Source organism: Achroia grisella, unplaced genomic scaffold (assembly GCF_030625045.1).
Source record: "Achroia grisella isolate CSIRO2021 unplaced genomic scaffold, CSIRO_AGI_Agris_v1 utg402, whole genome shotgun sequence".
NCBI lineage: Eukaryota > Metazoa > Arthropoda > Insecta > Lepidoptera > Pyralidae > Achroia > Achroia grisella.
This window is the reverse complement of record NW_026712841.1, coordinates 5,084,114-5,109,831: the sequence shown is the minus strand read 5'-3', so window position 1 is coordinate 5,109,831 and position 25,718 is coordinate 5,084,114. Positions and strand designations below refer to the sequence as shown.

At 32.0% G+C, this 25,718-nt stretch overlaps 2 protein-coding genes across 3 annotated transcripts; one reads left to right on the top strand and one right to left on the bottom strand.

The window, feature by feature from the left end:
- Positions 1 to 23: 23 nt before the first annotated feature.
- LOC131844622 (serine/threonine-protein kinase polo) lies at positions 24 to 13,875 on the bottom strand. 2 transcript variants are annotated; one of them, XM_059193566.1, is made up of 11 exons: positions 13,733 to 13,875; positions 9,247 to 9,355; positions 8,592 to 8,816; positions 6,752 to 6,956; positions 6,339 to 6,531; positions 3,721 to 3,947; positions 2,696 to 2,832; positions 2,095 to 2,276; positions 1,727 to 1,860; positions 1,184 to 1,296; positions 24 to 995 (listed from the first exon to the last, which is right to left on the bottom strand). In XM_059193566.1, exons 2-11 carry the CDS (start codon positions 9,343 to 9,345, stop codon positions 801 to 803), a joined length of 1,710 nt encoding a protein of 569 aa, XP_059049549.1. In that variant the 5' UTR covers positions 9,346 to 9,355; positions 13,733 to 13,875; the 3' UTR covers positions 24 to 800. The 2 variants fall into 2 exon arrangements, with proteins under 2 accessions (XP_059049549.1, XP_059049548.1); XM_059193565.1 differs by lacking the exon at positions 13,733 to 13,875 and having other exon boundaries at positions 25 to 995; positions 9,247 to 9,510.
- LOC131844625 (pancreatic triacylglycerol lipase-like) lies at positions 12,608 to 25,275 on the top strand. Its single transcript, XM_059193568.1, has 11 exons — positions 12,608 to 12,930; positions 16,495 to 16,595; positions 17,304 to 17,465; positions 18,011 to 18,148; positions 18,678 to 18,781; positions 19,115 to 19,242; positions 21,256 to 21,396; positions 21,912 to 22,010; positions 22,398 to 22,509; positions 23,156 to 23,298; positions 24,997 to 25,275. The coding sequence occupies exons 1-11, from the start codon at positions 12,840 to 12,842 to the stop codon at positions 25,185 to 25,187; spliced, it is 1,410 nt and encodes a 469-aa protein (XP_059049551.1). The 5' UTR covers positions 12,608 to 12,839; the 3' UTR covers positions 25,188 to 25,275.
- The last annotated feature ends 443 nt before the right edge of the window (positions 25,276 to 25,718 follow it).

Below are 25,718 nucleotides of genomic sequence, written 5' to 3'. Positions count from 1 at the left end.
TTATTTTTCTTACAACTTTATTGTCAATATTCATTGTTACATGAGGATACTAACCCCTGAGAAACTTCAAGTTACAAATAAGTGCTTCAACACCATCGAATTTATAATACTGTTGGTCTAAAAATCTATTTGGGAATTATAACTAAACGTTATAAGCCAGAAAATATAAGTACTTAAGTTTATTTGATGCATCCATGTCATTTATTGGAGTAAAAATAATTTAGATCCGATGTTACTGAAGCACGGAAAGAGTAAGCTATAAAAATATAGTTATAAAACTAAATAAAAAAACTCCAAACGATTGTGAACTTGCACCCTAGCCCTCAGTCATGGTGCCTATTTGACTATGCTTGGAAGTTTATTACTAAAATTTAAGTTACCTTAATTCATTTCTGAATGAACAAAATACACATTAGTATTTTATAATGTTACGGCACGAGTGGATCCTTGAGACTTTGTACTATTGTAATACATATTGTTTACTTTTATTAAAATTGTATTTAAAATGTAAAGTTGGAAAACATGAGAAATTAAAATCAGAAAATATATTTTTATTAAAATAAATAAATGCACCGGTGGATACAAACATAGAATAAGAAATATAGGAATAAAATAAAAATCCAACGGAAATTGATTTTTGTGACAATAATACTTTAACAAAGACATAAATGTAGATAAAACGTTTATGTAACCTAATCAATAGGGCTCTAACCCATCGAACATTGGTCCACTGGTTATCTTCGGGGGTACATGGACCCTTTGAAGGAAGAATTCATTTAATTAAATTACTTAGTTTCAAGTTAGCACAGTTTATTGGCTAGTACGCTGTTTAGTTTTTCTAGTGCATAGGTAAGGTTGGTGTACAACTTCTTGTCGCAACCGTGCTCTTCAATCGTGCTGAACCGGAATGTTCGGAAATTTTTCTCCATATCAATATAAGTGACAGCTTGCATCAATGGACACAAGATAATTTTTGTATGATCTTGAAAGTTAATCTGTAAGTATAAATTATAGTTAAATATTTTCTTAAATGGTCGTAATAAAACAAATTTATTTATTTCATTTTAGAAAAATGCAACATTCTTTTCCTGTGACGTATGTATTATATTGAATAAAAAGATGAATCGAGAATCAAATACTTGATTTTTTAAATATTTACATTAATCTACATTTGAAAACATACCTGTAATGTTCCATTCGTTAGATACATAATGACGGCCAGTGTGGTTCTGAACCATTGGTGGAGATGTGGCAACCGCGATAGTCCGTCACTCTCTCTCACTGGTACAGATGCACCTATACACAATTCAAACATATTTTATACTATATTATAAAATGTGTATGTAACATAGGTTACGACATCTCAGCATTTTATAAGAATGTTCGATGAAAGGATGACGAAATAGATATTATAGTGGAGGGCTGCAAGTACTAGGGAGTTAATAAGGAACATAACTGGAGCTTGCTAGCATTTAATTATATGACACAATCATGCTTTATGTTTTTTCAGACACAAGTTTTACTTCATATATTTTCATAAACATAAGATGGTGCATACATGGATATCTAATCCAATCTTAATATTGACATCTATCAAGTTATACGATTAATTAAGTTTACGTGTATTATAAACATGTGTGTTATTATTTTTTTATTGGGGGTATTGGGGTATTTGGCCCTCTCTTTTTCAAATGTGTTGAGTCATATTATATTTTTATTTACATACCTGCTTTCATGAGATGTTCAGTCATGTATCTCCTGAAGTATGTGAGTAGTTTCATTTTCTTGTCAAGTTCCTGTGGGTATTCTCGCATTGTCATATATTGTTCCTGTCCTTGTCGGTTAATGTAGTGCACATTTCTGGATAAAAATAAGAGTTATATTTTACTATTTTGAATGCTATTAGGTCATTTTCAAGTATGTAGTTGTCATCACCTATAGGCAAACACAAAATAGGGTGCACTTCATAGTTATTACATTTATCCTTATTCATAGGAGCATTATCAGTTAACATAATAGATCTAACCAACACTAAAAGTGAATCTAGTATATATATATATATCTATATTTTGGCTTAACATATAGGCTACTTACAGTCCATTAGCTAACATAATAAGCTTGGTGGTATCATTGAACATGACGCCGACGCTCTCGTCGCAAAGCTGGTATCCAAAGCCATACTTGTCGCTATAGTCAACCCACTTGCCGACCCACACTAATGGCTGCGCGGCTGGATCGCTCAGTTCGTCAGTAAGGCATTCTGGACGACATTTTAACTGCACGATTTCCATAGGGAAGAAAAGAAATATAATATAATAATAATAACACAAATAAATTTTCCCAGCACCTTCTAGTCCCAAGCAGAGCTTGTGTTTTAGGTACTAGACAATTATTATAAATACATTTGGTAATTATATACATATACCACATATAAATAGAAAACAATCAGACCGATACAAACAATAAAACTGATATTCATTAGAGTATCTGATGAATATCACCATAATTGATTGTAATGAGCGATGAATCGAATGTGCAACCATCAGAAACAAGGTGGTGTGCTCCATTGCTGATCAATAAAGTGAAAAATACATATGTTAACTTGCCGACAAATTGTAAACTAAATATGCCATTCCTTTAGATATTGATGTAGGTTCTCCTTTGCACCTAAATTATTTATTGCGATTTTACCCACCTTGTTAACAAGCAGAGCGGCAAGTTGGTCGCGGAGTGCGATGAGATTCTGTCTGTGCGAAGTCGGTTCCACGGCCCGCGGTTCAGCAGTCAACACGTCTCGTTTCACTGGCGAGTCTACCGCCATTGCCATTTGTTCTAAAGTAGCATTTGGACTAGTGTAAATATAAGATTCTATAGGCTGTAGTATCATGCTCATTTTCATTGATTGATAAGAAATGTTGCATTACAAATACATTTAGAGCGCGAGAAATACCTACAATGCATTACCTATAATTCCGTTAGATTTAAACAAAAAATTGTGATTTGAGTGTGACATTTCTGCAGAACATTTAAAAGCCTGCGCTCTGTATTATCCAAACCCAACGCCGTCCACGTTTAAGTTGTAGTAAGCGAATGTTGCATGGTGAACTTCGGCTATATCAACCAAATGTAATTATTCCGTGTCTACTATCGGAAAGGCAGCATGCTGTATATTAAACGAGTTATCGAATAATGATTAGAGATAAACGATACATAGAATAGTATAATGATAAGTATGTCGATACTATTTAAATTGTTTTCTTAGGCGTTATCGTTAGTAATTCTATAAGGGACAGAGACAATGATATAATATTCAAATATCTGTATTTTTTAGAGGGACTCCTACAGGTCTGTACACCATTTTATATCTTTGAATGAAAAATAATTCTGCACAATACATTTAAACATAAATTACTCACGACAATGATATTGTATTTTTACAATATATATACATTGGCAGGAAAAGAATTGTTAGTAACGTGGTCTAGCTCCGGGCTAGAAATGGATCATGTCAGGATGACTTCCACAATCCCCCCTGGAAACATTCGTGATAAATTCCTGGTGAATTTGCTACGATGGGTTAACTGACCTAACTTCATGCTCATCTTATCATCCACTATTGATGTCCCGCCAGCGTATATCGTAAGCGCAGGCGGGTGCCCAATTCTATAACTAGCAATTAAAATATAATATATACGACATATATGATAAAATATGACTTACCATTAGAATGAACCTCGTTGAGAGGGCGGCGATTCAGTGACATGCTCTCCAGTTGGTCTGTACGCGGCGCAGTTGTGAGGCAGGAGAGGGGCAGCGCCGCCGGCAGTATACCAGACGAGAAGAACTCATGCTGCAGTAACTTGTCGACGGAGGGCCGCCGCGCCGGGTTCGACTGCAGCTGCAGTACTATCATGGAGGCGGCTGGCTTCCGGAGGGACGACGGGATCCTTTCACACACGTGACATACACTTCAATTCATGACCTCAAAATATGTCGGGCAAGCAATAATTTACAGTACACGGTAAATGTAACAACGAATGGGGAGGGTCTTTTATGTATATCGTGACATCACAATTCATAATTCAATATATCAAGTACCAAGACAAGAAATTTGAAGTACTAATGAAACATGCAATAATAATTTCGCAAACTATAGTAATATTTGAAATAGACACTTTCGTGCGCGTGTTTGTCCTCATTACCTTTTTACAATTAACGGCAGAACAGATGTTAATGAAATTTGGGAGTGAAGACAAATTTTCGTCGAGAACGAACATAGGCTATCTTGTTTTTTAAAAAAGACAGGTGAATCGAGGGTACCAGATAGTATTTATTATAATTGTAAAATATGTCACGTCACAAAGGAGGGCACAAATATGACCAACTGTGACAAGACCGAGGCGAGAGATCAAATGTCATAAAATTCGTATCACGTAATTTATATATAGATGGGCAATAATTTACGGATACAAGTGCAAGATACAACACACCATGCACATTTATTGCGAATTTTTTAACACCATTTAAATCTTAACAATTGTACCATACGATACACAGTCTTAGTTACAAATGAGGAATGAAATTAAAACCATGAATGACATGAACACATACTATAGTAGAGGATTCAAATTCTGTTTCATAAGCCTCTCAACTTACAATTTATCTTCTGAATATTGTACATGATCAAATAATACTGAATAACTATTATAGGATAATATGCAACAACAATTAAAATATTACATTAAAAAAACTCGTAAAAAAATTATCCTAATAATCAGTACTCGGTAGGAACTCCAAAAAATTATAGCATCATGAAAAATTACATAAATATTAACTTCATTTTGAGTATTAAATTATAATTATTCAGTGAGTTATTTACATAAATTTGTTTACGTTTTATGATTTGTTTTAGTTTTCTGTAGTCAATTGTTATATCACAAATGGTAGTATTAATTCACGTGTAGTAGTCACAGAAGCAAACATTAGCGACTACAGTTGATCTGCAGTCGTCGCTGTAGGTCCATAGGAGCGGTTCACAAAATGATGCACGTAGACAGATGCACATAAGCACTGTAAACCCCGCCATCACCTCTACATTCAAATGATTCGTAACAACCTGTAGTAGTGTTCGACTGTATTATGGTCGATTACCGCCTGAGCGTAACGGCTACACATTGCTTTCCAGGGGCCAGCGCAAATTACTCGCATCGCTAGGTATACTCCCTCACTAGACAATACAAGCGAGCTCTAATGAATTTAACTTACACACTGTAGAACTTTTTCATGAGGGATGGGGGTAAATAGTTATAAATCGTTTTAATCGTCGAAGTAATCAAAAGTTGTCGAAGTCGTCGAAGTAATAAGTAGTCGAATGATAAAAAGCTCATGAGCTCACCGATGGTCAGGCGTAATCATTATATGTATATAAACAGCACAAGTCATTATACTATCATGTGACAGCTGTGACCATCTCTTTTAGATCACTAAGATGTCATGCCTCTTATTCTGTAATTTCCAAGTATATACCAAACAGACAACATAATATAACAAACAGCGCTTTAGCATATGGTCTTACTTTTGACGGTCGCGGGTTCATTCCTTGCACGATATAAACATTTGTACTTAGTATGTTATGATTGTTGGCATTGGCCTTGGTATTTTTATGTATATTATTATGTATTATGTATGTATTTTCAAAAAATAATATTATGTATTTTCTCTGCTTAGCTTGCGATGAGATGACGAAGGAGAAAATAAATCAAGAACCAATAAAAACTTAATCATATAATTATTATGCATGGCAATTATTCTATATTGCATTATAAGTATTTTAATATCAATATAGATCATTAATTTTGCATGTAGTCAGAGTGTACCGTCATTCATATCACCTTTACTATGTGAATAACAGAATGCAGAATGTTTAAAATAGTATGTAAACAAATGTATACAGTGGTTGACATTGTATATTGATGTATGTACATTGATATATGTGACTCCATTTCAGTTTATTATTCATTATTTTTTTGTTCTTGTCATTAAGCCCATTACTATTAGTATATAATAGAAACAATAGAAACTATGGATATGTTCAATATTTTCCATTTGTTCATATTTAATCATATTCAGCTAGGCATCATCAACATCATGATTAAGACAGTGTTCCCAAATAAGAAGGTCTGATTGATCTTATCCTGAGTGTTTAGATCTAAAATATAGGTACATGACAAATATACCTATATTTTAGAACTAAAATTCTTTTAAAACTATTATGTAACTATATATGTACAAAATGATATAATTAAATATTGTATAGGAATTCTAAGTATATTTTATACCTGTATTCACACTGCTTGATCCTTTTGTATGTGTCTTTTAAGGTGGATGTTTCAAATGGTGGTTTGCCAACCAGTAAAGTATACATGATGCAACCAAGACTCCATATGTCCACTTCAAAGGAATGGCCCTTTTTCGTCAATATCTCTGGCGCTATGTAGTTTGGAGTCCCACATAAAGTCTGCTTTCTCTCTCCTGGAAATATCAACCATATAGAAAATGATATTTTATGTGTTTTATTAAAAAATAAGGAGGCGTCTAAAGACATCAAAGATGTACAATGACTTTATAACCATTTTTGGTAGTATTCAAAGGTTTATTGTGTAATCAACAGCTACTTATTACTTTTATTTATTCAGTCATAACACAATACAAATGAGAACATAATGAACTAAGAAAACAATTCTTTCCATACCTTCATATTCAATTCTAGCTGCAAGGCCAAAGTCACCAATCTTAACATGAAGATCATCATCAAGAAATAGATTGCCAAGCTTCAGATCCCTGTGGATGATCCTTTTGCTGTGTAAATACTGCACACCAAGGAGAATCTGGTGCATGTAGAACCTTGTTTCTGGTTCAGTTATAGCTTTTCGCCGCTTATGGAGCTCCATCATTGACTATAGGATAAAACAAGAGTGACTACAAATCAAAACATCATTTGTTTAGATTGGGATAATGACATAAACCAATAACAAAAAAATTATATATACAACCTGCTAAAAATTATGGGATAAGAAAGAATAATCTTTGTATTTTGTGAATAAATTTTAGGACACAGAAGGTATAATCATAATAAATTTCAAGGATAAGTATATTACTGTAGAAGCTAATAAGGAAAAAGTAATACTAATACTGTAAATATATGGGAGTCACATTTTTCTTTTATTTCTGTGTCCAACTTGTAATCAGTCTAAGGCAATGGGCAGATGTGGTAAAAGTTAAATGTTGTAGGTACAGTGTGATTCTCAGTAGAATCTTCATCTCTTCAGTTAGTCCTGAGTGGATTAGGTTATATGTTATCATGGACTATCAGTTGGTAGGCCACATACGGCATATTTTAGAGCAGTTTCCTACATAAACAGACTGATGATTGACTACCCTGTCAAGGTTATTATTGAAAACTACTGCAGCAACTAGTTCATATTGAAAGGGTGATCTGTATTATAAAATATATTGACTTATTCTTTATTTTACTCATTTAGAAATACAATTATATAGTGCTTGGTTCCTAAATGCCTTATTGAACAAATTTTATAGTGAGAGTAATTGTATGACAGATATAATAATAATGTTCAAGATTGTTAATAATAAAGTGGCCTTACTGGCAATGTATAGTACATGTATAGTAAGGTTGACTTTTAAGCAGTCATGGAAATCATCATGGTGAATCTGATATGATAATAAATCTATGTAGATTGCAGTGCTACAGGTTCATGCACCAGACAATAGCCCAAACAACCCAATGAATAAAATAAAAAAAATCTGATCAGATAGGCTTACTGACATTATGTCTAACGTGACCAGACGTCCCGTTTTAAACGGGACTGTCCCTTTTTATAACAACAAGTCCCGGTGTCCCCGAAATTAACTCTGGGACGCAAAATTGTCCCGTTTTTGGAAACTCGGTGAAAATATGTTTAGTCGAGCAGGCCGGTTGTGATGTAGATTATTGTTGATAATTAAGGTGAATATAAAAAAACGTGCCATTTTTATATTGTCTTGTAGACAAGCAATTAAAGTTTTAAATTCACAAAGAAGTATCATATATCATTTTAAAAGTATTTAGATAATGATTAAGACGGCGCTGTTAATTTAATTGACTTATATAAAAGGTGGCAATTCTAGCTTCTGATTTTGAAAAAAGTCATTTTTCTATTTAATCGACGATACGTCCTCTCCTCTAGGTTGTCTGTAAGAGACTGCATATAGCGTGAAGACTGCCTATTGTAATTACTTTTCTATTTACTGTATTTTCTTATTGTTTATTTTGTGTACACAATAAAGAGTTAATTATTATTATTCTTTTATATATGTTACATCTCCCTTTTTACGGGGGTAATACTTTTTTTTAAAGAATTAGCTTTAATAAATTGTTTCCTTTATTGACTGTCTATTAATTGATATAAATAAATGTCCCGTTTTGAGTCAAAGAATAAATGGTCACGTTAATTATGTCATATCTTTTTCCACTGATGACCCGTCAGTGGTAACCCAGGATATACCATAATGATAAATAAATGTTGTAAACTTACCCGTCGTTTACAGAGTTCAAGTATAATGTAAATATTGAGAGAGTCCTCGAAGAAGCTGTGGAACCCAACAACATGTTTGTGTAGCAACGAACGATGTATGGAAATCTCTTGAGCCATCTTTTCCTTTTGACTGGATTTCACCATAAGTTTTTTGGATACTATTTTGCCAGCATAAATCTGGTTGGATGCCATATCCTGTATTTCGTAGCATTTTGCAAAGCCACCCTAGAAATAATATTTTAACTTGAATGTCTAAATAGATATTGAGATAATAAATTAAATCCGAAAGTTTATTATTGTCACCAAAAAATCTATGTGTAACACTTTATTAACTAAAATTCAACTTGTAAATTTCTATAATATATCTAGTAATTAGAATACAAAAACTTTTGAAAACCAAATTTTTTTTTAATTTACATTTATGACAATAGTTTTATATTTAAAGACATAAATTACTATATTTCAAATAACGAAAATTAAAGTACATGAGTAGAAAGCATTTTTTTTATCGACAGATGGATAGTTCGTTACAAGTTTAATATTAAGAATTGAGTATGTTACAAAGCAAATATATTTGTGATTACATATTATAATTATACAAATATTAGAATGAATAATGTTGTATTAAATTAACAAAAAAGTACACTTTACTCACCTTGCCAAAAAATCTTAACCTTTGATATGTGCAGCTTGTTTGTGGATCATGTATGATTTCAGGGATTTCTTTCTTTTCGTCTTCTTTGATCGACGTCATTTTAAACTAGCTTAAAATATAAATTAGGTCTAATAAATTGTTAATAACTAACTGAAATAACTTTGACGATTGTTGACAAATTCACAAAGGAGATTTCAAACGGCTTTACGTTTGAAGATTTAAACTATGCTCTTCATGAATGTTGTTGGTTACGTTGAATTTGACGGTTGTGTATTGTAGCCAATCACCATGTGGAAATTTCTACCATGAGTTGCTAACAAAAAAAATTAAATACTACTAAATTGAAGTGAATAAAATACCGCTCTATGAATATTCCTATATTTTAAAATATTATTGTAAAATATACATATTGCATGTTAGAATATGAATTATTTCGTGTAATTAGATAGTATTATCTGTAAATAAAAAAAATCAATCTGACACTTTGTAGTTTATTAATAATGTACCTATATTTTTAAAAAGTTTTATGGTAGGTTTTTAAGGAACTCATTTTTACTTGTTCCGTGTTAAAGGTTTCTAATGCTCTTCTAAATATTCTCTTATTATATCGTAACATAAATAGGCCAATAATAAATTGTGTCTATTTCTACCAAAGAGTAAAGTAAGTATATCAGCTGTTCATTTTATTTCACGTAGTATTTAGTACAGATAACTAAAGTGAGAACTTAGAAAAAATATCGTATTGAAGGCGGGAATATATGACATACCGTTGTGTATGGCATATCGTTGTGTGGCAGTCCGTTACTTTTAAAGTTCAAATACTGAATTAATACTGGTATGTAGGTAAGAACAATGGGTAATATTTCTCTTGGTTGAGAACAAATTATTAAAAATTTTCTCGTAGGAGTGTAAAAAAATAAGGTACTAAAGTTTTCATGAGAGTTCGGACTGTTGGATTTCGAAATAATAATATGTAAATTGGGGCATAATACAACTGTTGTTTAAATGTACACCACAAATATGAATATTGTAATTATTGATTGTTTTCTGTATTTTTCAAAATTCATACAGATACAACGGATGGATTGACTAATCAATGCACATCCCAAACTGCTCATTGTAGAATTTTCTTAAGTAGGTATATGCGATATAATACACTAGATGTATTTTTTAATAAATAATACAATGAAGATCTAAAATTCTAAATACATCTATACATATAAATAAAATTGGAGTGTCTGTTTGTAATATTGAAATAACCGTTTTTACACCAAAATAACATTTTTTACAATTTTTGTCTGACTGTCGGCCTGTTTGTTCTGGCTAATCTCTGAAATGGGTAGACCGATTTTGACGGGACTTTTTTTGGTCAGTATCTGATGTAATAAGGAGTAACTTAGGCTACTTTTATTTTAGAAAAATAAAATAAAATTCCACTTGTATCATATAAGCAAACTGGCGGGAAGTAACCTAATATTACCTAATATTTACATTATTCCACAGATACAAAATAGGAAAAAATGTAAAGGAATTAGACTCATGGAGATGGCTTACCTAAGGCGTACCAAGTTTACTTAATTACGTCCGTAGATATATTATATTAGACCAATACAGTGATGTCGGTTTGATGTATGCCGTTCGTCGTGACTAGTGATTTATGGATAAAAAGCGTAAATAATCTATTTTACAATTATTTATGTAAAGGTTTAGAGGCACAGTACTTATCCTGCTTTAGTTGCTGCATATATAAAATCTTTATAACAAGAATTGAATAATGAATGACTATCACGAGGAAAGCTACTTCTTTGACGGCTTCGCTGGTCTAGCGGTTTAGTACACCGCTTTACTTCCTATGAGCGCGTGTTCGATTCCTCGCACGGTGCAATTTGTATTTATGAGTGTGAGTGTTTGATTTGTTTGTATCGGTCTTCTGAGTGTTTTCTATATATTAGGAAACATTCCTAATTACGTATGTATTTATAAAAAAAACTAAGTATTTCTGTCAGTTATCTAGTACCTATAACATAGTTTCTGCTTAGCTTGGTATTAGATGACGCTGTTTGAATTGTCCACGGATATTATTATTATCTTTTATTTAAAAAAAAGTAGAAAATATCATGGGTTTGCTACTAATCCATAAAAAATGTTCAAACGGAATTATTTAGGTCTAGGAGTAAGTAATATAATTATTTAGGTTTAGGGTCCCATTTAGGATAGAAACCATTATTTTAGGTGATAAACCAGTATTATGTATTTTTCAAAAATTTGACATGTTATAATGTAAAATGATATATTAACAGACATAATAAAAATGATACAAACCGTAGCTTTTTTGGGATAAGTTTTTTTTTATGAATACAATGCGGATATTCCCATATTCAGTCAGTGCGTCATTCGCTTGACGCTTGCTGCACTGAGAAGAATTATGAGATGGTTCTGCTATTCGGCGAATATGGTTTAGCTTTTAAGTGCAAATGCAATTAGGATCCTGAATATGTGCATATATTGCAGTTTAGCTTCTCTTTGTTGGAATAGAACTTTACTAACTGACTGATATCAAAAACTAACGAGTCGGGTAACTTTACTTCCATACTTTCATTCTGCCTAAGTTTAAAGCCATCTAGTTTTAAAGATAGATAACTTTGAATGGCGTATGGTACACCATATATAATATGTTAAGTAGATTTATTAATAAAAAAATAATTGATAATTATTTAATGTCAATAACAATCAAGGCACGACGTTATCTCGTATCCGATAAGTGTTTCCTGTGATGGCGATGTAGGGTTTCATTACAATCGTTTACAGGAGTAATGACGACAACATACGTACCCTCACGGTCAAATAAAACCAATAGGCTGAGTACATTGTGATAAGATGAAGCGACAAATATTATTTACCTGTTTGAAAAACAATGATCATCAGTTGTATCGAACGTGTTGAATTTTGGATAAAAATTTGATTAAATGAAATCTGATACCTATATATGAGTTATGGGTAATATAAATAATCTTTATATGCATATAAAGATTATTTATATATTTTTTGTCGTCGTCACTCTCTTCATTAATGATTATATTCAATAGTTTTATAAACTTTGTACAATAATTAAATACTGTTAAATTGTGCGTTAAGATGCAGCTTCCTGATGTATATTCATCATTGTTGTGCAAATTTACATATACAATCATATGCACGATTTGTTCTAAATCAGCCACTCATTTATTTTCAACCTACCGTCAAAAGCAGAGGGTTTTCAATTGTATAAAAAATATTGTAAATTTCCGTATTTACTTCTCGGAAAAATGTAGCTTTGGTAGTTAAATAAAGCGGTGACTAAGGTTACCCGGTTACGCTACCCGCTCCGCTACACGCTAACGCAATCACGCAAATGCAGTCTAAAAAATCGGTCAAGTGCGAGCAGAACTCGCAGGCCGTAACCGCAATACATGGATTTAATGCGAATTGTTTATTCCACAAGTCAATCAGTATAAAACACAGCTCGATACTTAGCACGCTATTATTTGAATAGCAGTCACTAATCACTGAACTAATTTATATTAAATGTGTTTTCCATTAAGCAATCGTCCAGGATGGATATGCATTTTGTATCTGTGATCTTAAGTGTTTTCTATTTAATTTGTCGCGGAAGTGCCGGCCGATCATGGGTTACCGTAGATGATTGTAAGATTATTTTGTATTACTTATTAATGAAATAATTAAATATTATGAAATAATAATTATATATTAAATCCGCTGCTAACTACTATTTGCGCATTTAAAGAATTAATTATAAATTACTTTAATTTATAACATTACAATACATCATTAACTTACTTTACAAGTTAATAATCAGAATAGATAAGTATTGATTATTATAAAAGATCATGAAATACCAGTTAAGAAATTAGTAAGACCAGGCTAGAATAAATAGTCTGCAAATGAGTATACTCCTATTTAATGTAGGTACATTGTATATAATTACTATTATTACAAATAATAACCAAATGTAGGTGGTTCTAAGTACATACGGTGATACGAAGATACCTACATGTTGAGTAACACGATAGAAAAAAGTAATACATATTACTTTTTCAATCAGAACACTTTGGTTTTGAGAATTCTTATTGCAATTGAATGGTGATTTTTTAATGAATTGTGCACACGATTGTGTTCGATAATACGCTGGCGGGCTACCGGGCGGTTAATAAAGCATAGTAGAGAAAGAAGTCAGGTTGAGCCCACAGAACGTAGAAGTAGTTATCTCCGTTATGTGGGCTAGTCCACTGTGGTGGTTTCACCAGAAATTAAACACGATGGTTTCTATGTCCGCGTGGATGTGGTCTCCATTATTAATAATGCCTTTCCCAAGCTTTTTTTACGATTCATAATAATTATTTTTGTGAACTTACGTATCGTAAATATCGTATACTTACTGAAGTATACGATATATACGATTGTATACTGACATTATTATGTTAATTACCAGATATAGACTTTATACAAAGTTGAATGCGTTGAAATGCGTGGGTACTTCTGGCTCACTCACTTCGGTCTTTCGGTAAATTCTTCAGTACTGCCACTAATTAATTGGTTGATTGAATAGTAACATCTCCGTAGTTCGGAGCTACAAAACTGCTAAATCTGTTTTGTATCTAAAACACATATGTATATGTAAACAGTTTATACGAATTGGTAGTTGGTAGATACTTAGGTATATTGTACAGGTAAAGAAAAATCCAACAACATTGAACTTGGAATAAAATTAGAATAGGAGAGTGTTATAGAAACAATTTCAAGGAAATCATTCTAAAATTACGTGACCGTTATCTAGGATCTTTCTTTTGATAATGGAATGGCGCACCTGCCTGCACTAACTGTTTACTCTGGCGGGGCAGCAGTGGAGAATGATGAGATGAACCTCATGTTCATCTTATCAGTCAGGTCAGTTATCCTATCGTAGTAAATTCACCATGAATTTATTACCAGGGACCACGTTGAGGTCAATCAGACATGGTACATTGCTAGCAATGGGGTTATTAGTCCACATTAACATTACTACACACTAACATTCCCCTTTCATCCTCGTTGTCGCGGTTGGGGTCGTCCATTCATTAGAAATCACGTAGTTCACAAGGTTTTTAGATAAAGTCTTTTTAATCAGATCGACCTCCATCTAATAAAAAAAAAATGTCTATGATTTTGTATGATAAAGCAGTGTCGAATTTATTCTAACATATATGTATTGTGTCATAAATCCAACATTGTAATTATTGTTAACTAGCTGACCCATGCAACTTTTCACTTCGTCTGCGTCATATTTTCCCTGTTATTGGATAATTTTTCATTGCTTTTTCGCTCCTACTGGCAGTAGCGTTATATAGCGATCCAAGATATATAATAGTCCTCTAAAACTCTCCAGCTTATATATAAATAGATAAAACTAGGTATATTTTATATAAACCTACCTGCGTCTATACCGGTGGTTATTCATAATTTTCATTTTGACACATATTTTCTTGTAGCTAATTGATTTTTAATTAGTTTTTAAATACATATGCAAGTAGATAAGCGCGCAAAGATCATGGTTACTTCAAATCATTCTACATAATAATATTTGAATCCTTCAAATTGATATTTTTTATATAATTTTAACAATCGTATTAATCAATTGACCATAGATACAATAAAAACTACATAACTGTATTAATTCCAATTATTATACTGAGGGCAAGAGACTGTTTGTAATAGAGACAATAATTAGTATAAAAACGACTTCATCACGAAAGCGATTTGTTTTAATACCGCGAACTAAATGCAAGTCTAGTGGTGGCGTGTACGAGCCGAAGCCGACCCACTGCGCGGCTGGCACTCTATTGAATAGTAGGTATACGATTAGGGATGATTGATATTCATCGATGGTTAGCGGGAGAATATCGATATTTTAATATCGATGTTAAGTAATAATAATAATAATAATAACCCTAGACATTACACGTAGTCCTAAGCAAGGCTAGTGTTATAAATAGTCAGAACAATAGATCGAAGTCAGGGGACATACATGTACAAATCCCCTAACTTCGGTTGATTCAGATGGAAATAATTTTTCTTACCTTCTCGTGTCAATGGTTGAGGAATCAAATTCACCGGATCGGATCAAACTTTGGCCAGTCAAATAGATTTTTTCTTATCAACGCATAAATTTTCACAGAGAATATATAGGTACTGTGATGCTTATAGATTTGTTAGTCTGTAGGTGATGGTTAAAATTATAACCAGAGATATTTTGATGAATGAATATTGAATATGCATTATCTATTTCCTTTAAATTTTTAAATGAAATTCCAAACACGCTTAGAGAACCCTAATCATGATGCTATTGCCGAGGTCAGGAATTGTTATCAGTTGTCATAGTAACTTCATAACTTTTTAAGGGTAATAATCTATTTGTATGCATTGTTACCCTTTCATTTTTATCCTTGACGTAACGAGAATGAAAAGTAACAATTTGGGCTTTGTGTACCTTAATTTAATATTGTATACATTATCGTAATCTAAAGGTAGGTATTGGTAACAAAAATAAAGTATGTATCTACCACATTAAGGCTACTATGGTAGATACATACTTCACTTAAAAGACTATAGTTAGGCAACTATAGTCTTTTAAGTGAAGTATGTATATTACAAAGTATGAAAAAAAAAACAATAAAATTAGTGAGTTTTAATTACCTATCTATTTTAAATTTCCTACTAAATGTTGAATATTATTTTCACAAATCATAATCTATATATTATTTGTGAAAATAATATTCAACATTAATATAGAATATGGTAGTCGATTTTTGTTTACAATCCAATTCTGTTGACGTTCATATTTATACTAAACACACACATTTTTTTAATATATGCATCTATAGCCAATAGTTATAAAAAAGACATCAAATCGGACCTCACTATAGAACGTAAACTGCATATCACTAATCGATACAGCATTTGGATGTATACTCGATACCTGTCCTACCAGTTATTAATTATTTTAAATTGTAATTCACATGAATGAAAAAGTGTTGATGACCGTCTGTTATGATACCTTTTTAAAACTGAACGGTTGGACGTATCTTAATGAAATTTAATGTAAAGATAGATAGCATACAAGGTCGGCCACAGGCTCTTATATGATCACACAAATAAAAATCGACGACGTTGCGGGTATCAAATAAGTACCTAAACATCTTTTTCATCACACAGTGGAGAATCATGTTCGTATTGAGGATTTACGCGAGTTTCTGAACATGTACAACAAGACCGAAATCACGACACCGAGAGATCAAGACTATGCTGCAGTTGAGGTAATATAGTATTATATATTATTTAGGATCCATAATTGCTATCAATGTTGAAAGATTGACTGTATAATATGTATAAAAATCATATAAACAAACGCTACACGACTTCTCAAAAGTCATGTTTCACAACTTATAACACTTAGCAAATCATACTTTTGATGTGTACAACAACTAATTTGTAAAAATATAGTGTTAAATCTTTCCGATTTTATGTCTTGTAGATTTATATGTACCTACGTATGTACATAGCATTGCTTATTGTTATTGCAATTAAGTATGTTTACCACTTTACGCTTCTAAATAAAACAATATATCTACAGACCCACGCAAGTCAAATAAAGTATATTATAAAATTTGTACGAAATAAATTGTAGAAAAAGGTTTATATGAAATAATTACTTAACTGTTTTTCGTAAAATTTATTATCAACAATAAAAGTTGAGATATAGAGAACTTTTCTATTCATCCTTAGATACAATAAGGATCTTTACATAGTATAAAACAAAGTCGCCGCCGCTGACGCGACCGGTTTTAATGTAGTTTTCAGCAACAGATTAAGGGATTCAAGAGGTAGATTTACATGCGTGTTTATGGTATACCTAGAATAAGTCGAGAAATTTATTTTATATGAATGCATTCGTGCGAAGTTGGCACGGCTCGATGGTAATAAATAAATAAGTGAAATGCTTTATTCAATATATATTGTAACAGGATAGTACAACTGCTCTGCCCGTTCCCAATAATGTGGATTGTTTCGGTCTTGGAACTATAAGTCGGCAGATCCAAGCAATCTTCAATATGAAACCTGACACATCTGACGATGTCAATACACATTTTTATTTTTCTTCCCGAAAAAGACCGCTCAAGGTGCAGGTAAGAAAAGTCATTAATTATTGACCATCGTATAATATAATATCTTATAACAGGTTTAAAGAACTATTTAGAGAGCAGCTAAAACATTTAAAAGCGTTGTTGAAGATGTATTATTACGCGTTATTTGTATTTATCTGGATTTCAACAAGTAATAATTGATAATTTTACAAATTGTTTATAATGAATACGCTTAGATGGTTGTAAAATGACGATAATAATTTCGTATCATATGGATTTTTATCTCATTGGTAATGGGTTGAACCCTCTCGCATAGTGTAATAAACTTCTACCACTTCATGACGGTTTGTTTTTATTTGGGTACTTTCTATTATATATAGTACTCTATCCATATTTTAATATATAAAACTAAATTACACTACAATTATGTATTATCTTTTTCTAATTACACTTTAAATTTAAAAGTATAGAGAAAGATATATTTTCGATAGTTTATAATTTTAAGATAATTTAGATTCAAATTTATTAGTTGTTTCAAATATGGAAATAAATTGCAGGCCCGAAAAATAATTTTATTGTTATAATAGGTATATCCTGGTGAACAGTTTGGACTACAATGGGTGGACTTCGACCCGAAGAGGCGGACTGTGATGATCTACCATGGATTCATGAGTCACAGTAATGCATCTTGGGTTCTGGATATGACTGCAGCCTTTTTACAGAGGGTATATTTTACAAAATTTTAACATAACCACTTATGAACGATTTGATATATTTGAGTCTGAGAGTACATTAAAAAAGTGAAGCAGTAACTCACAAAAATTAAAATAATTTACGGTAGGAGAGATAGTGAGATTTTTTCAAATCATTTGGTTTTATAAAAATACTACAAATATTCTTCTATTAGGTCTTTATTTAAATCGATGTAGAAAGGAACAACAATCTGTTTTAATTCATAAATTTGTTGGTAAAAGTTTAAAGCAGGAAAGTCAATATTTGTCTTTGGAGTACTTTAAATGGAACAATAATTTAGAAGTTATGACACAGCAAGCATGTTTAATATCGTGATCCTGAGCTCCTAAAGAAGTAAACAAAAATATAATATAAAGAAAAATCGGATATAAAAGTAGTAGCTACTTATAATATGTATTACCTATTTTACTTAAAGTTACCTTTTGTTTATCGATTCCAGTCAGTATGAAATATATAATTTAAATTATCTTGCCCAAGTGCCTATAAAACTATAATTTTTAGGAGGACGTCAATGTAATAGCTGTTGATTGGAGTAAGGGAGGCGATACTTGGAAATATTGGCGAGCTGTGGCCAATACGAGACGGGTCGGCTCTGATGTTACTAGGTAGGTACCACGCAATATAGTCCTCATGAATATATATTTTACGTTCCCTTTGCACTAATTTACTTACTAATAGGTCAGAACTCGTACTTGGCAACAGCCAAAGTAGGACTTTTTACTGTATATTTAAAATTTCACTCACAATCTATTTCTGTTTCTATAGTGCGCCATCAAGGTAGATATATCATATTCTTTACTCAAAGCTTCGATCTCCCAGTTTGTAAGAGATTGCTTTAAGCGATAAGGCCGACTTAAAGATTTCTTTTTGTAAATATGTTTCTATTCGCAATAAAGAGTTTTGATATTATTTTACTTATATATAACTTTTCATTATAGGTTTATGCGTCAGCTGATCGCTGCTACAGGGGCTAGAATTAAAGACTTTCATTTTATTGGACACAGCCTGGGCGCTCATATCGCGTCATATGTTTCATATCACATAGGCGGCGTATCCAGAATCACTGGTAAGTTTTTTGACAAAATAATAATTACACTTTGTGTATTTATACTTAACACTAATAAATTAGTGCTAGTTGGTATTTGTATACCACAAGTTAGGATTAGAAAAATGTAAATTTGCAACGATTGTTTACTATTAAACAATGTTTGGCTCTATAGCCAAACGCAAGTTTCTTGCTTGTTCTTCTTGTGATGAGACAGCTTTCCGAAGAGAGTAGATAAAAAAAAATGTTATGACTATTCAAAAGTGCTTAAGTTAAGTTTATATGAAGAAAGGATTTTCTCTTCTACACAGTGCCGAATTATCCTTTAGGCTGAGTAGACAAATACCTAGCGCCGTCACATCGATAGTAGCCCTGTATAAATGGTAAATAGTAAGAAATTTTTATTGGAAAATAAATAAATAACCCTGGACAATTAACACAGCGCCATCTGATCCCATGATATAAGACAACTGATTTAAATATTTATGGTACATTTCATTTTCGTAAAAACATACATAGTATGCATACAAAACACTCAGACCGATACAAACAATCATACTCATGAATGAATACCAATGTTTGTATCGTTCGAGGAATCGAACCCGTGACCATCGGTAGTAAAGTGGTGTGCTAAACTGCTAGACCATCGAGGCCATCGAGTAGCATTGGATAAACTCTTTTTAACATGTTTTAAACAGGGGGGGAATCGAACCCGGGCATTGCATTTCCTAGGAGCCTCGCAATGAATAATGCGGGGTATAGATGGGGTTAATTATAAAGGCTATAGTACCGTTCAAGCTGAAAGCCCAAAAGGAAAAGGTATTCGAACTGAAAAGAAATCCTCAAGCACAAAGTGGAAGATTTATATTAATTTTAAACCTTTACACAAATAGTTCATTTACATATATGCTCAATATTATGAAAACTTCAAAATTTAATATAAAATTTATTACTTGTTTCTTGGTGAAAATTGTAGATACAGTTTTATGTATTTTTGGCTTTCGTTTGAAAATACTGTTTAGAAACGACCTCGTACATTACTGTTTAAAAGTAACCCCGTGCTTATATTATGCACGGGGTTACTTATTGCACAAAACTAATGGAAATCCCTTTCAGACCTGAATTATTTTTTGCATCCAATGGATTTGGTAAATTCCATGTGTCTAAAGTACAATAAGGAGACAGAGAGAGAGAGAGAGAGAGAGAGAGAGAGAGAAAAAAAAAACTTTTTAAAACAAATTAGTAACTAAACTGAGTACTTTATAAGTGAACAAATGAAAACAATCGGAAATTATAAAATTGTTTTAAATTATATCTTATGTCTACAATTGTGCACGCCAGTTTTGAAAGGGATATATATAGCGATATTTATGAACATTCGCGATAACACTTAGAATTCATTTACTTGTTTGCAGCAATATGCTCATTCCATGTAAGTTTAATTCAAGCGCAAAATAGCCTTATTTCTGATACAACGTGAAATAAAACACATGTTACTAATGTAATTTTCTACACATTAATAGCTAACATGTTTTTGAATTCTTCATTGAAGATTAATAATGAAATATTTTTTTGTTTATAATGTTAACTAGCTACCTACCCCGGCTTCGCTCGGGTGTTCATATATTATATATATAAACCTTCCTCTTTAATCATTCTATCTATTTAAAAAACCGCTTCTAAATCCGTTGCGTAGTTTTAAAGATTTAAGCATACATACATAGGCACGGACAGAGAGCGACTTTGTTTTATACTATGTATCCAGTGATGTAAATTAGAAAGTGACAATTAATGTTTTTATATATTAAAAAATACGTATATTAATAGGTACAATATAGTTGGTATAAATTGAAGCTCTCCACATAAGAATTACTGGACTATATTAACATAGATCAGATTACAAAAATGTGTGTATTATAAATTTAATAGTTATATGTTCTTTCAAATTAGTGATAAGTTTGTGGAATAAATGAATAGCAAATAAGAAATAGAGAAACACCTACACATTCTGAAAGCAATTTATATTTACAAAAGGTTTGGATCCAGCTCAACCATGTTTCCTCACGACTGATCATACAGAAAGATTAGACAGTACTGACGCGGACTTTGTGGATGTTATTCACACAAATGGAAGATTATTAAAGAAGATCGGATTTGGACTGCCGGATCCGACAGGTAAGGGTGGCCACACATTTTCGAGAATCAGACGGCTCTGGTAGAAGGCGACGGCAGCCTACCGCAATTTTTTATAGAAATATAAAGTAGGTTGTAAGCTCTGTATTATTGTACCTAACATTTTGTTAATGTTGGTTAATGTTAGAATTAATAATACAAATACAATAATCGTATGGACAATGAAACTAAGTTATGTATTTCTTATTGTAAATAGCTATTAAATTTAACTTTAATTTTTATTAAATAAAATAATATTTTCATTAAATAGTTTCCTAAGTTATTGTATGTATGTTCGTGTATAAGGTATTTATAATATGGGCCATAAATAACCAGAAAGAAAGAAATGATAAATATATTCATAAATTAATAAATAGATGTGTAAATTAATGTGCAATTAATTGAAATTATTACACACTAGTGACTTATTCCAGTCAGAAGCGGGTTTCAAGGCGGCGGTTTTCAAGTCAGTCCCTTTACTGACCATCCCGCCTATTAGTATAGCTTTATTTGTACAGGTCATGCTGACTTCTATCCAAATGGTGGTATGAAACAGCCGGGTTGTTCCAATGAAACAAACTCAGTGTGGTCACGACTTACGCCATCTTTCTTTTCAAGTAAGTTTCTCAAATTTACTAACATTTCATAATAACTCCATGATAATAACTTTAGTGTTTTTAAATGTATTTTGCTGACGGTACATTTGTTGGTAGGTGGTATGCGTCGTCTATATACATGAACAACTGTTATTGTTACGGTCATCATGAGAGGGATGCGGCATTATTCGTTGTCATTCCGGAGGACCAAGGTGTCATGCCTTTATATCCGGATATTTCATTGCCTTTACCGAAATTGCTTCAACCGAAACATCCAACAAGCTGCTTGTTCTTTAAAATTGGTACGACAGAGGTACTCCTGCAGATAACTTCTTACAAAGTCTCGGTAATATACTAAAAAACTCGGTAAATAAGTTGATAATAAAGTTTTATTGTTTTTTAATTTAGGACTGAAACAAGCAATTTGTAGTCACGGACGTGCTTATTTGTTATTTACGGAATCACTTATTAACGGCAACTGTACGTTTAGAGCTCATCGGTGGAACCTCACCTATGAAGGGTAAGAATCTTCTTTTATTAGATACTATAAAATAATTGAAAGTAAAATATATTAAGAAATTATAACACACTTATATCGAAGTGAATCGAGTGAATAAATTACAATTATATTTATTTATAATTGTGCGGATGTAAGTACTTATATATTTTATCAGTATTGGTACATAGAATTGTGAGGTACAACCCAGATAATTAAATGATGTTGCTTCGACATGTACATGTAGTAGATAAAAATATGGTGTTTTTTTATTATATACTATATAACAATATACATAAATAACACCCAGACCGATACAAACCATCATACTCATGAATACAAATGTTTGTTTGTGCTGTGTGAGGAATCGAACCCGCGACCATCGGGAATAAGGCGGTGTGCTGAACCAGCGAGAGCGTAAATGACTTTCGTAATTGTGTTGAGTTTAGTAATGACATGATTTATTTTATAAATGTGGAAGTCAGTGAGGATGGATGGGCGGATGGATGTTTAATAGGCTTTCACGCAAAACTACTTAATACAGTTTAATGAAAGTCACAATAATATAGCTTATAGATAAGAATAACATATAGGCTATAAATTTGACGCGCCTGAAACCGCGGTCACAGCTATTTTTATATTAATTAAGATTTATCTCTGTTAATATCAGTGTAAACGCAAGTCTGAAAGCTCTATGCGACAAGCAGGGGTCATGTGCTGAAATGGGCATAATGGCGGCCGGAGGAGATCAAGGCTTGCCACGAGCAAAGGGACCCTACTTCGTGCTCACTACTGATAAAGAACCCTATTGCCGTAAGTGTAATCTAGTTATATTAAGATGCGTGTATTGTATAGTGTGTTGTGTTAATGCTTAGATTTCACCTGTATTTGCTTCGTTATGTATAATGAATAGAATAGAATATTATTTTATTGATAACAATAATGACATATAAAATACAAGCAACAATTTAAACACATTACAAAATAGAGTCAATATGGCCAATTTCGGTCAAAATAAAAAAAATTTTGGGAATGGCACCATCCTTATTGTTTAGGAGTATGAAAAGTTTTATTAATTGGTTCAGACATAACAATAATGTCATAAAAAATACGAGCAACAGTTTAAACACATTACAAAACATAAATCATGTGATCAATTTTAGTCAAAATAAAAAAGTTTAACCAATAAAATTAGATAAAAAAATTGGGACCATCGTTATAGCGAGTTGGAAAAATAGTTTAGATCTTGTTCTCAGACCTTATGCATACACAAGTTTTGTTACAAAGTTTGTGACACGATAAATTTATAAATTAGAAGAAGATACAACAAACATATCAAGTATATTTATAAATATCGTTTTATTAAATTTAAAAATACATGTCTCGACGAAGTTTATAATGAATATAAATTTCAGGAGGTCAAACTTATAATATGAATTTATTAATTCAGTTTCATAAATTTTATTTGCAGACAATGATATGTTTGTTACGTTTATTTGTCTAATACATAGTCTGAGTATTTAAAGTTAAAATCGAGTTTACAGTACTATTAAGTAGATGTTATGACTAAGTAACTAAGTAGCGGGAGTATACTGTAACAAAGTATTTGCATATTTCAAAGAGAGTTCAGTGCTCTAAAATGTTTAGCATTAAAACAACAAGAGTATAATTAAATTTAATGCTATTAATATCTGTTTCATATTTTTGTTAAGGGCTTATACAATCAATTAAAATAAATACTTTGTAAAATTATTTATACACCATCAACCATCTTCAAAAAATCTTACTAATTACTAATATTATATACGTGTAAATTTGTGAGTACAGATGGATGGATGTATGTTCCTTATATCACGCAAAAACTATTGAACGGACTTTGATGAAAGACACAGACAGAATAACACATAGGCTATAATTTACGATATTATTTACATTAGGTAAGTGTACAGATAAAATTGCGCGGTTCAGCTAGCATATCAGTCCATTGTTTTATTGCCATGCCACATATTTTTCAATTTTGATTCCTTTCGCAAACAAGAGGATTTGTTGGCTCATTCCCATATGAATAAAAATAAAGCTGTAATTGAATTTGTATTTGTATTTAAAGTAGAGTTAGTTAATGTTTAGATTGACAAAGAAATAATTGAACAGACGACTATGTAGAAAATCTACGTTGATAGTATATAAATTGATAAAATAGTTTGTATTTAATGTGGCACATCGAGGCACCCGAACCGAGGTTCAAACCCCTAGCGGCGCCCTCAGACTAAAGTCTTATCGTTAGATTCTTATGCGGGTTTGGAGTGCCATCTACATTCGCTCCCTATCGTCCGCTGAAGCTGTAAAGGCTAGCTGTGGTCAACAGCATTAGAGTAGTCAGAAAAAAAAACATCGATGCAGCGTACCAAAGACACTGGTAGCTTTGCCTCTTTGAATGGCCATAATTAGATTCTGGGAAAGTTGTTATCAGCTCCCGGGTCATTTAATATCTTTGTTATAATATTTCTACAGCAACTGATTGGGAGGTTCGACACCCGCCAGTGGAATTACTTCGGGATCTTCGACAAGGGTTTAGTATAGATCGATCTCGGCGGGTGGAGGCCACTGTCACACCAGGATACGCTGACCCTGAGGGTCGGGATGTCGACAACGAACTACCTACCACGACCTGTAAAAGTTGGTTCCAGAGATGGTTTGGTTGAAAACCTATGACATTGTGTTTTTAGTAAACTATAAGTATAGTAATAGATATAGTGTATATGTGTTATTAGATAGTATATTAGTATAGTATTTATTTTGAGTTATTTATTGGGTGGCTTGATACTAGTTTGTAATCCTTTGTAATAATAAAATGATTGACATTTCTAATACTTAACTATACCTATAATATAATTTCAATTATTTCTAAAAGTATGTGATACCAGTTTTTATTGAAAAACATGTTTAAAAAGGTTACGTTAATAATGTGATATTTTAAGTAAGGCATTTAAATAATTTTAACAATTCTAAATAAGTAAGTTATAGTTATTTTTTATTTTAAAAATCTAAAATATATATTTATTTGTTTAATATACGTCTTTTCTTATGACACCCTTAAATTAAATAACTGTACAGTGTTTTTTATGTCATTCCTACTTTTCGTTGGGTATATTTGAATACAATTGGTAGGTGGCGAGCCAACCGTCGTTTCTTAGATCTTTGATTTGATTTCAGTGTTTCTTTCACCGGAGAGT

Coding starts and splice junctions, on each gene's coding strand:
- LOC131844625 (XM_059193568.1), top strand. CDS start 12,840: ATGGATATGCATTTTGTATCTGTGATCTTAAGTGTTTTCTATTTAATT. Junction 17,466..18,010: donor AAAGACCGCTCAAGGTGCAG/GTAAGAAAAGTC, acceptor TTGTTATAATAG/GTATATCCTGGTGAACAGTT. Junction 18,149..18,677: donor CTGCAGCCTTTTTACAGAGG/GTATATTTTACA, acceptor TATAATTTTTAG/GAGGACGTCAATGTAATAGC.
- LOC131844622 (XM_059193566.1), bottom strand. CDS start 9,345: ATGACGTCGATCAAAGAAGACGAAAAGAAAGAAATCCCTGAAATCATA. Junction 1,861..2,094: donor ATTATGTTAGCTAATGGACT/GTAAGTAGCCTA, acceptor ATTTTTATCCAG/AAATGTGCACTACATTAACC. Junction 1,297..1,726: donor TGAACATCTCATGAAAGCAG/GTATGTAAATAA, acceptor AATTGTGTATAG/GTGCATCTGTACCAGTGAGA.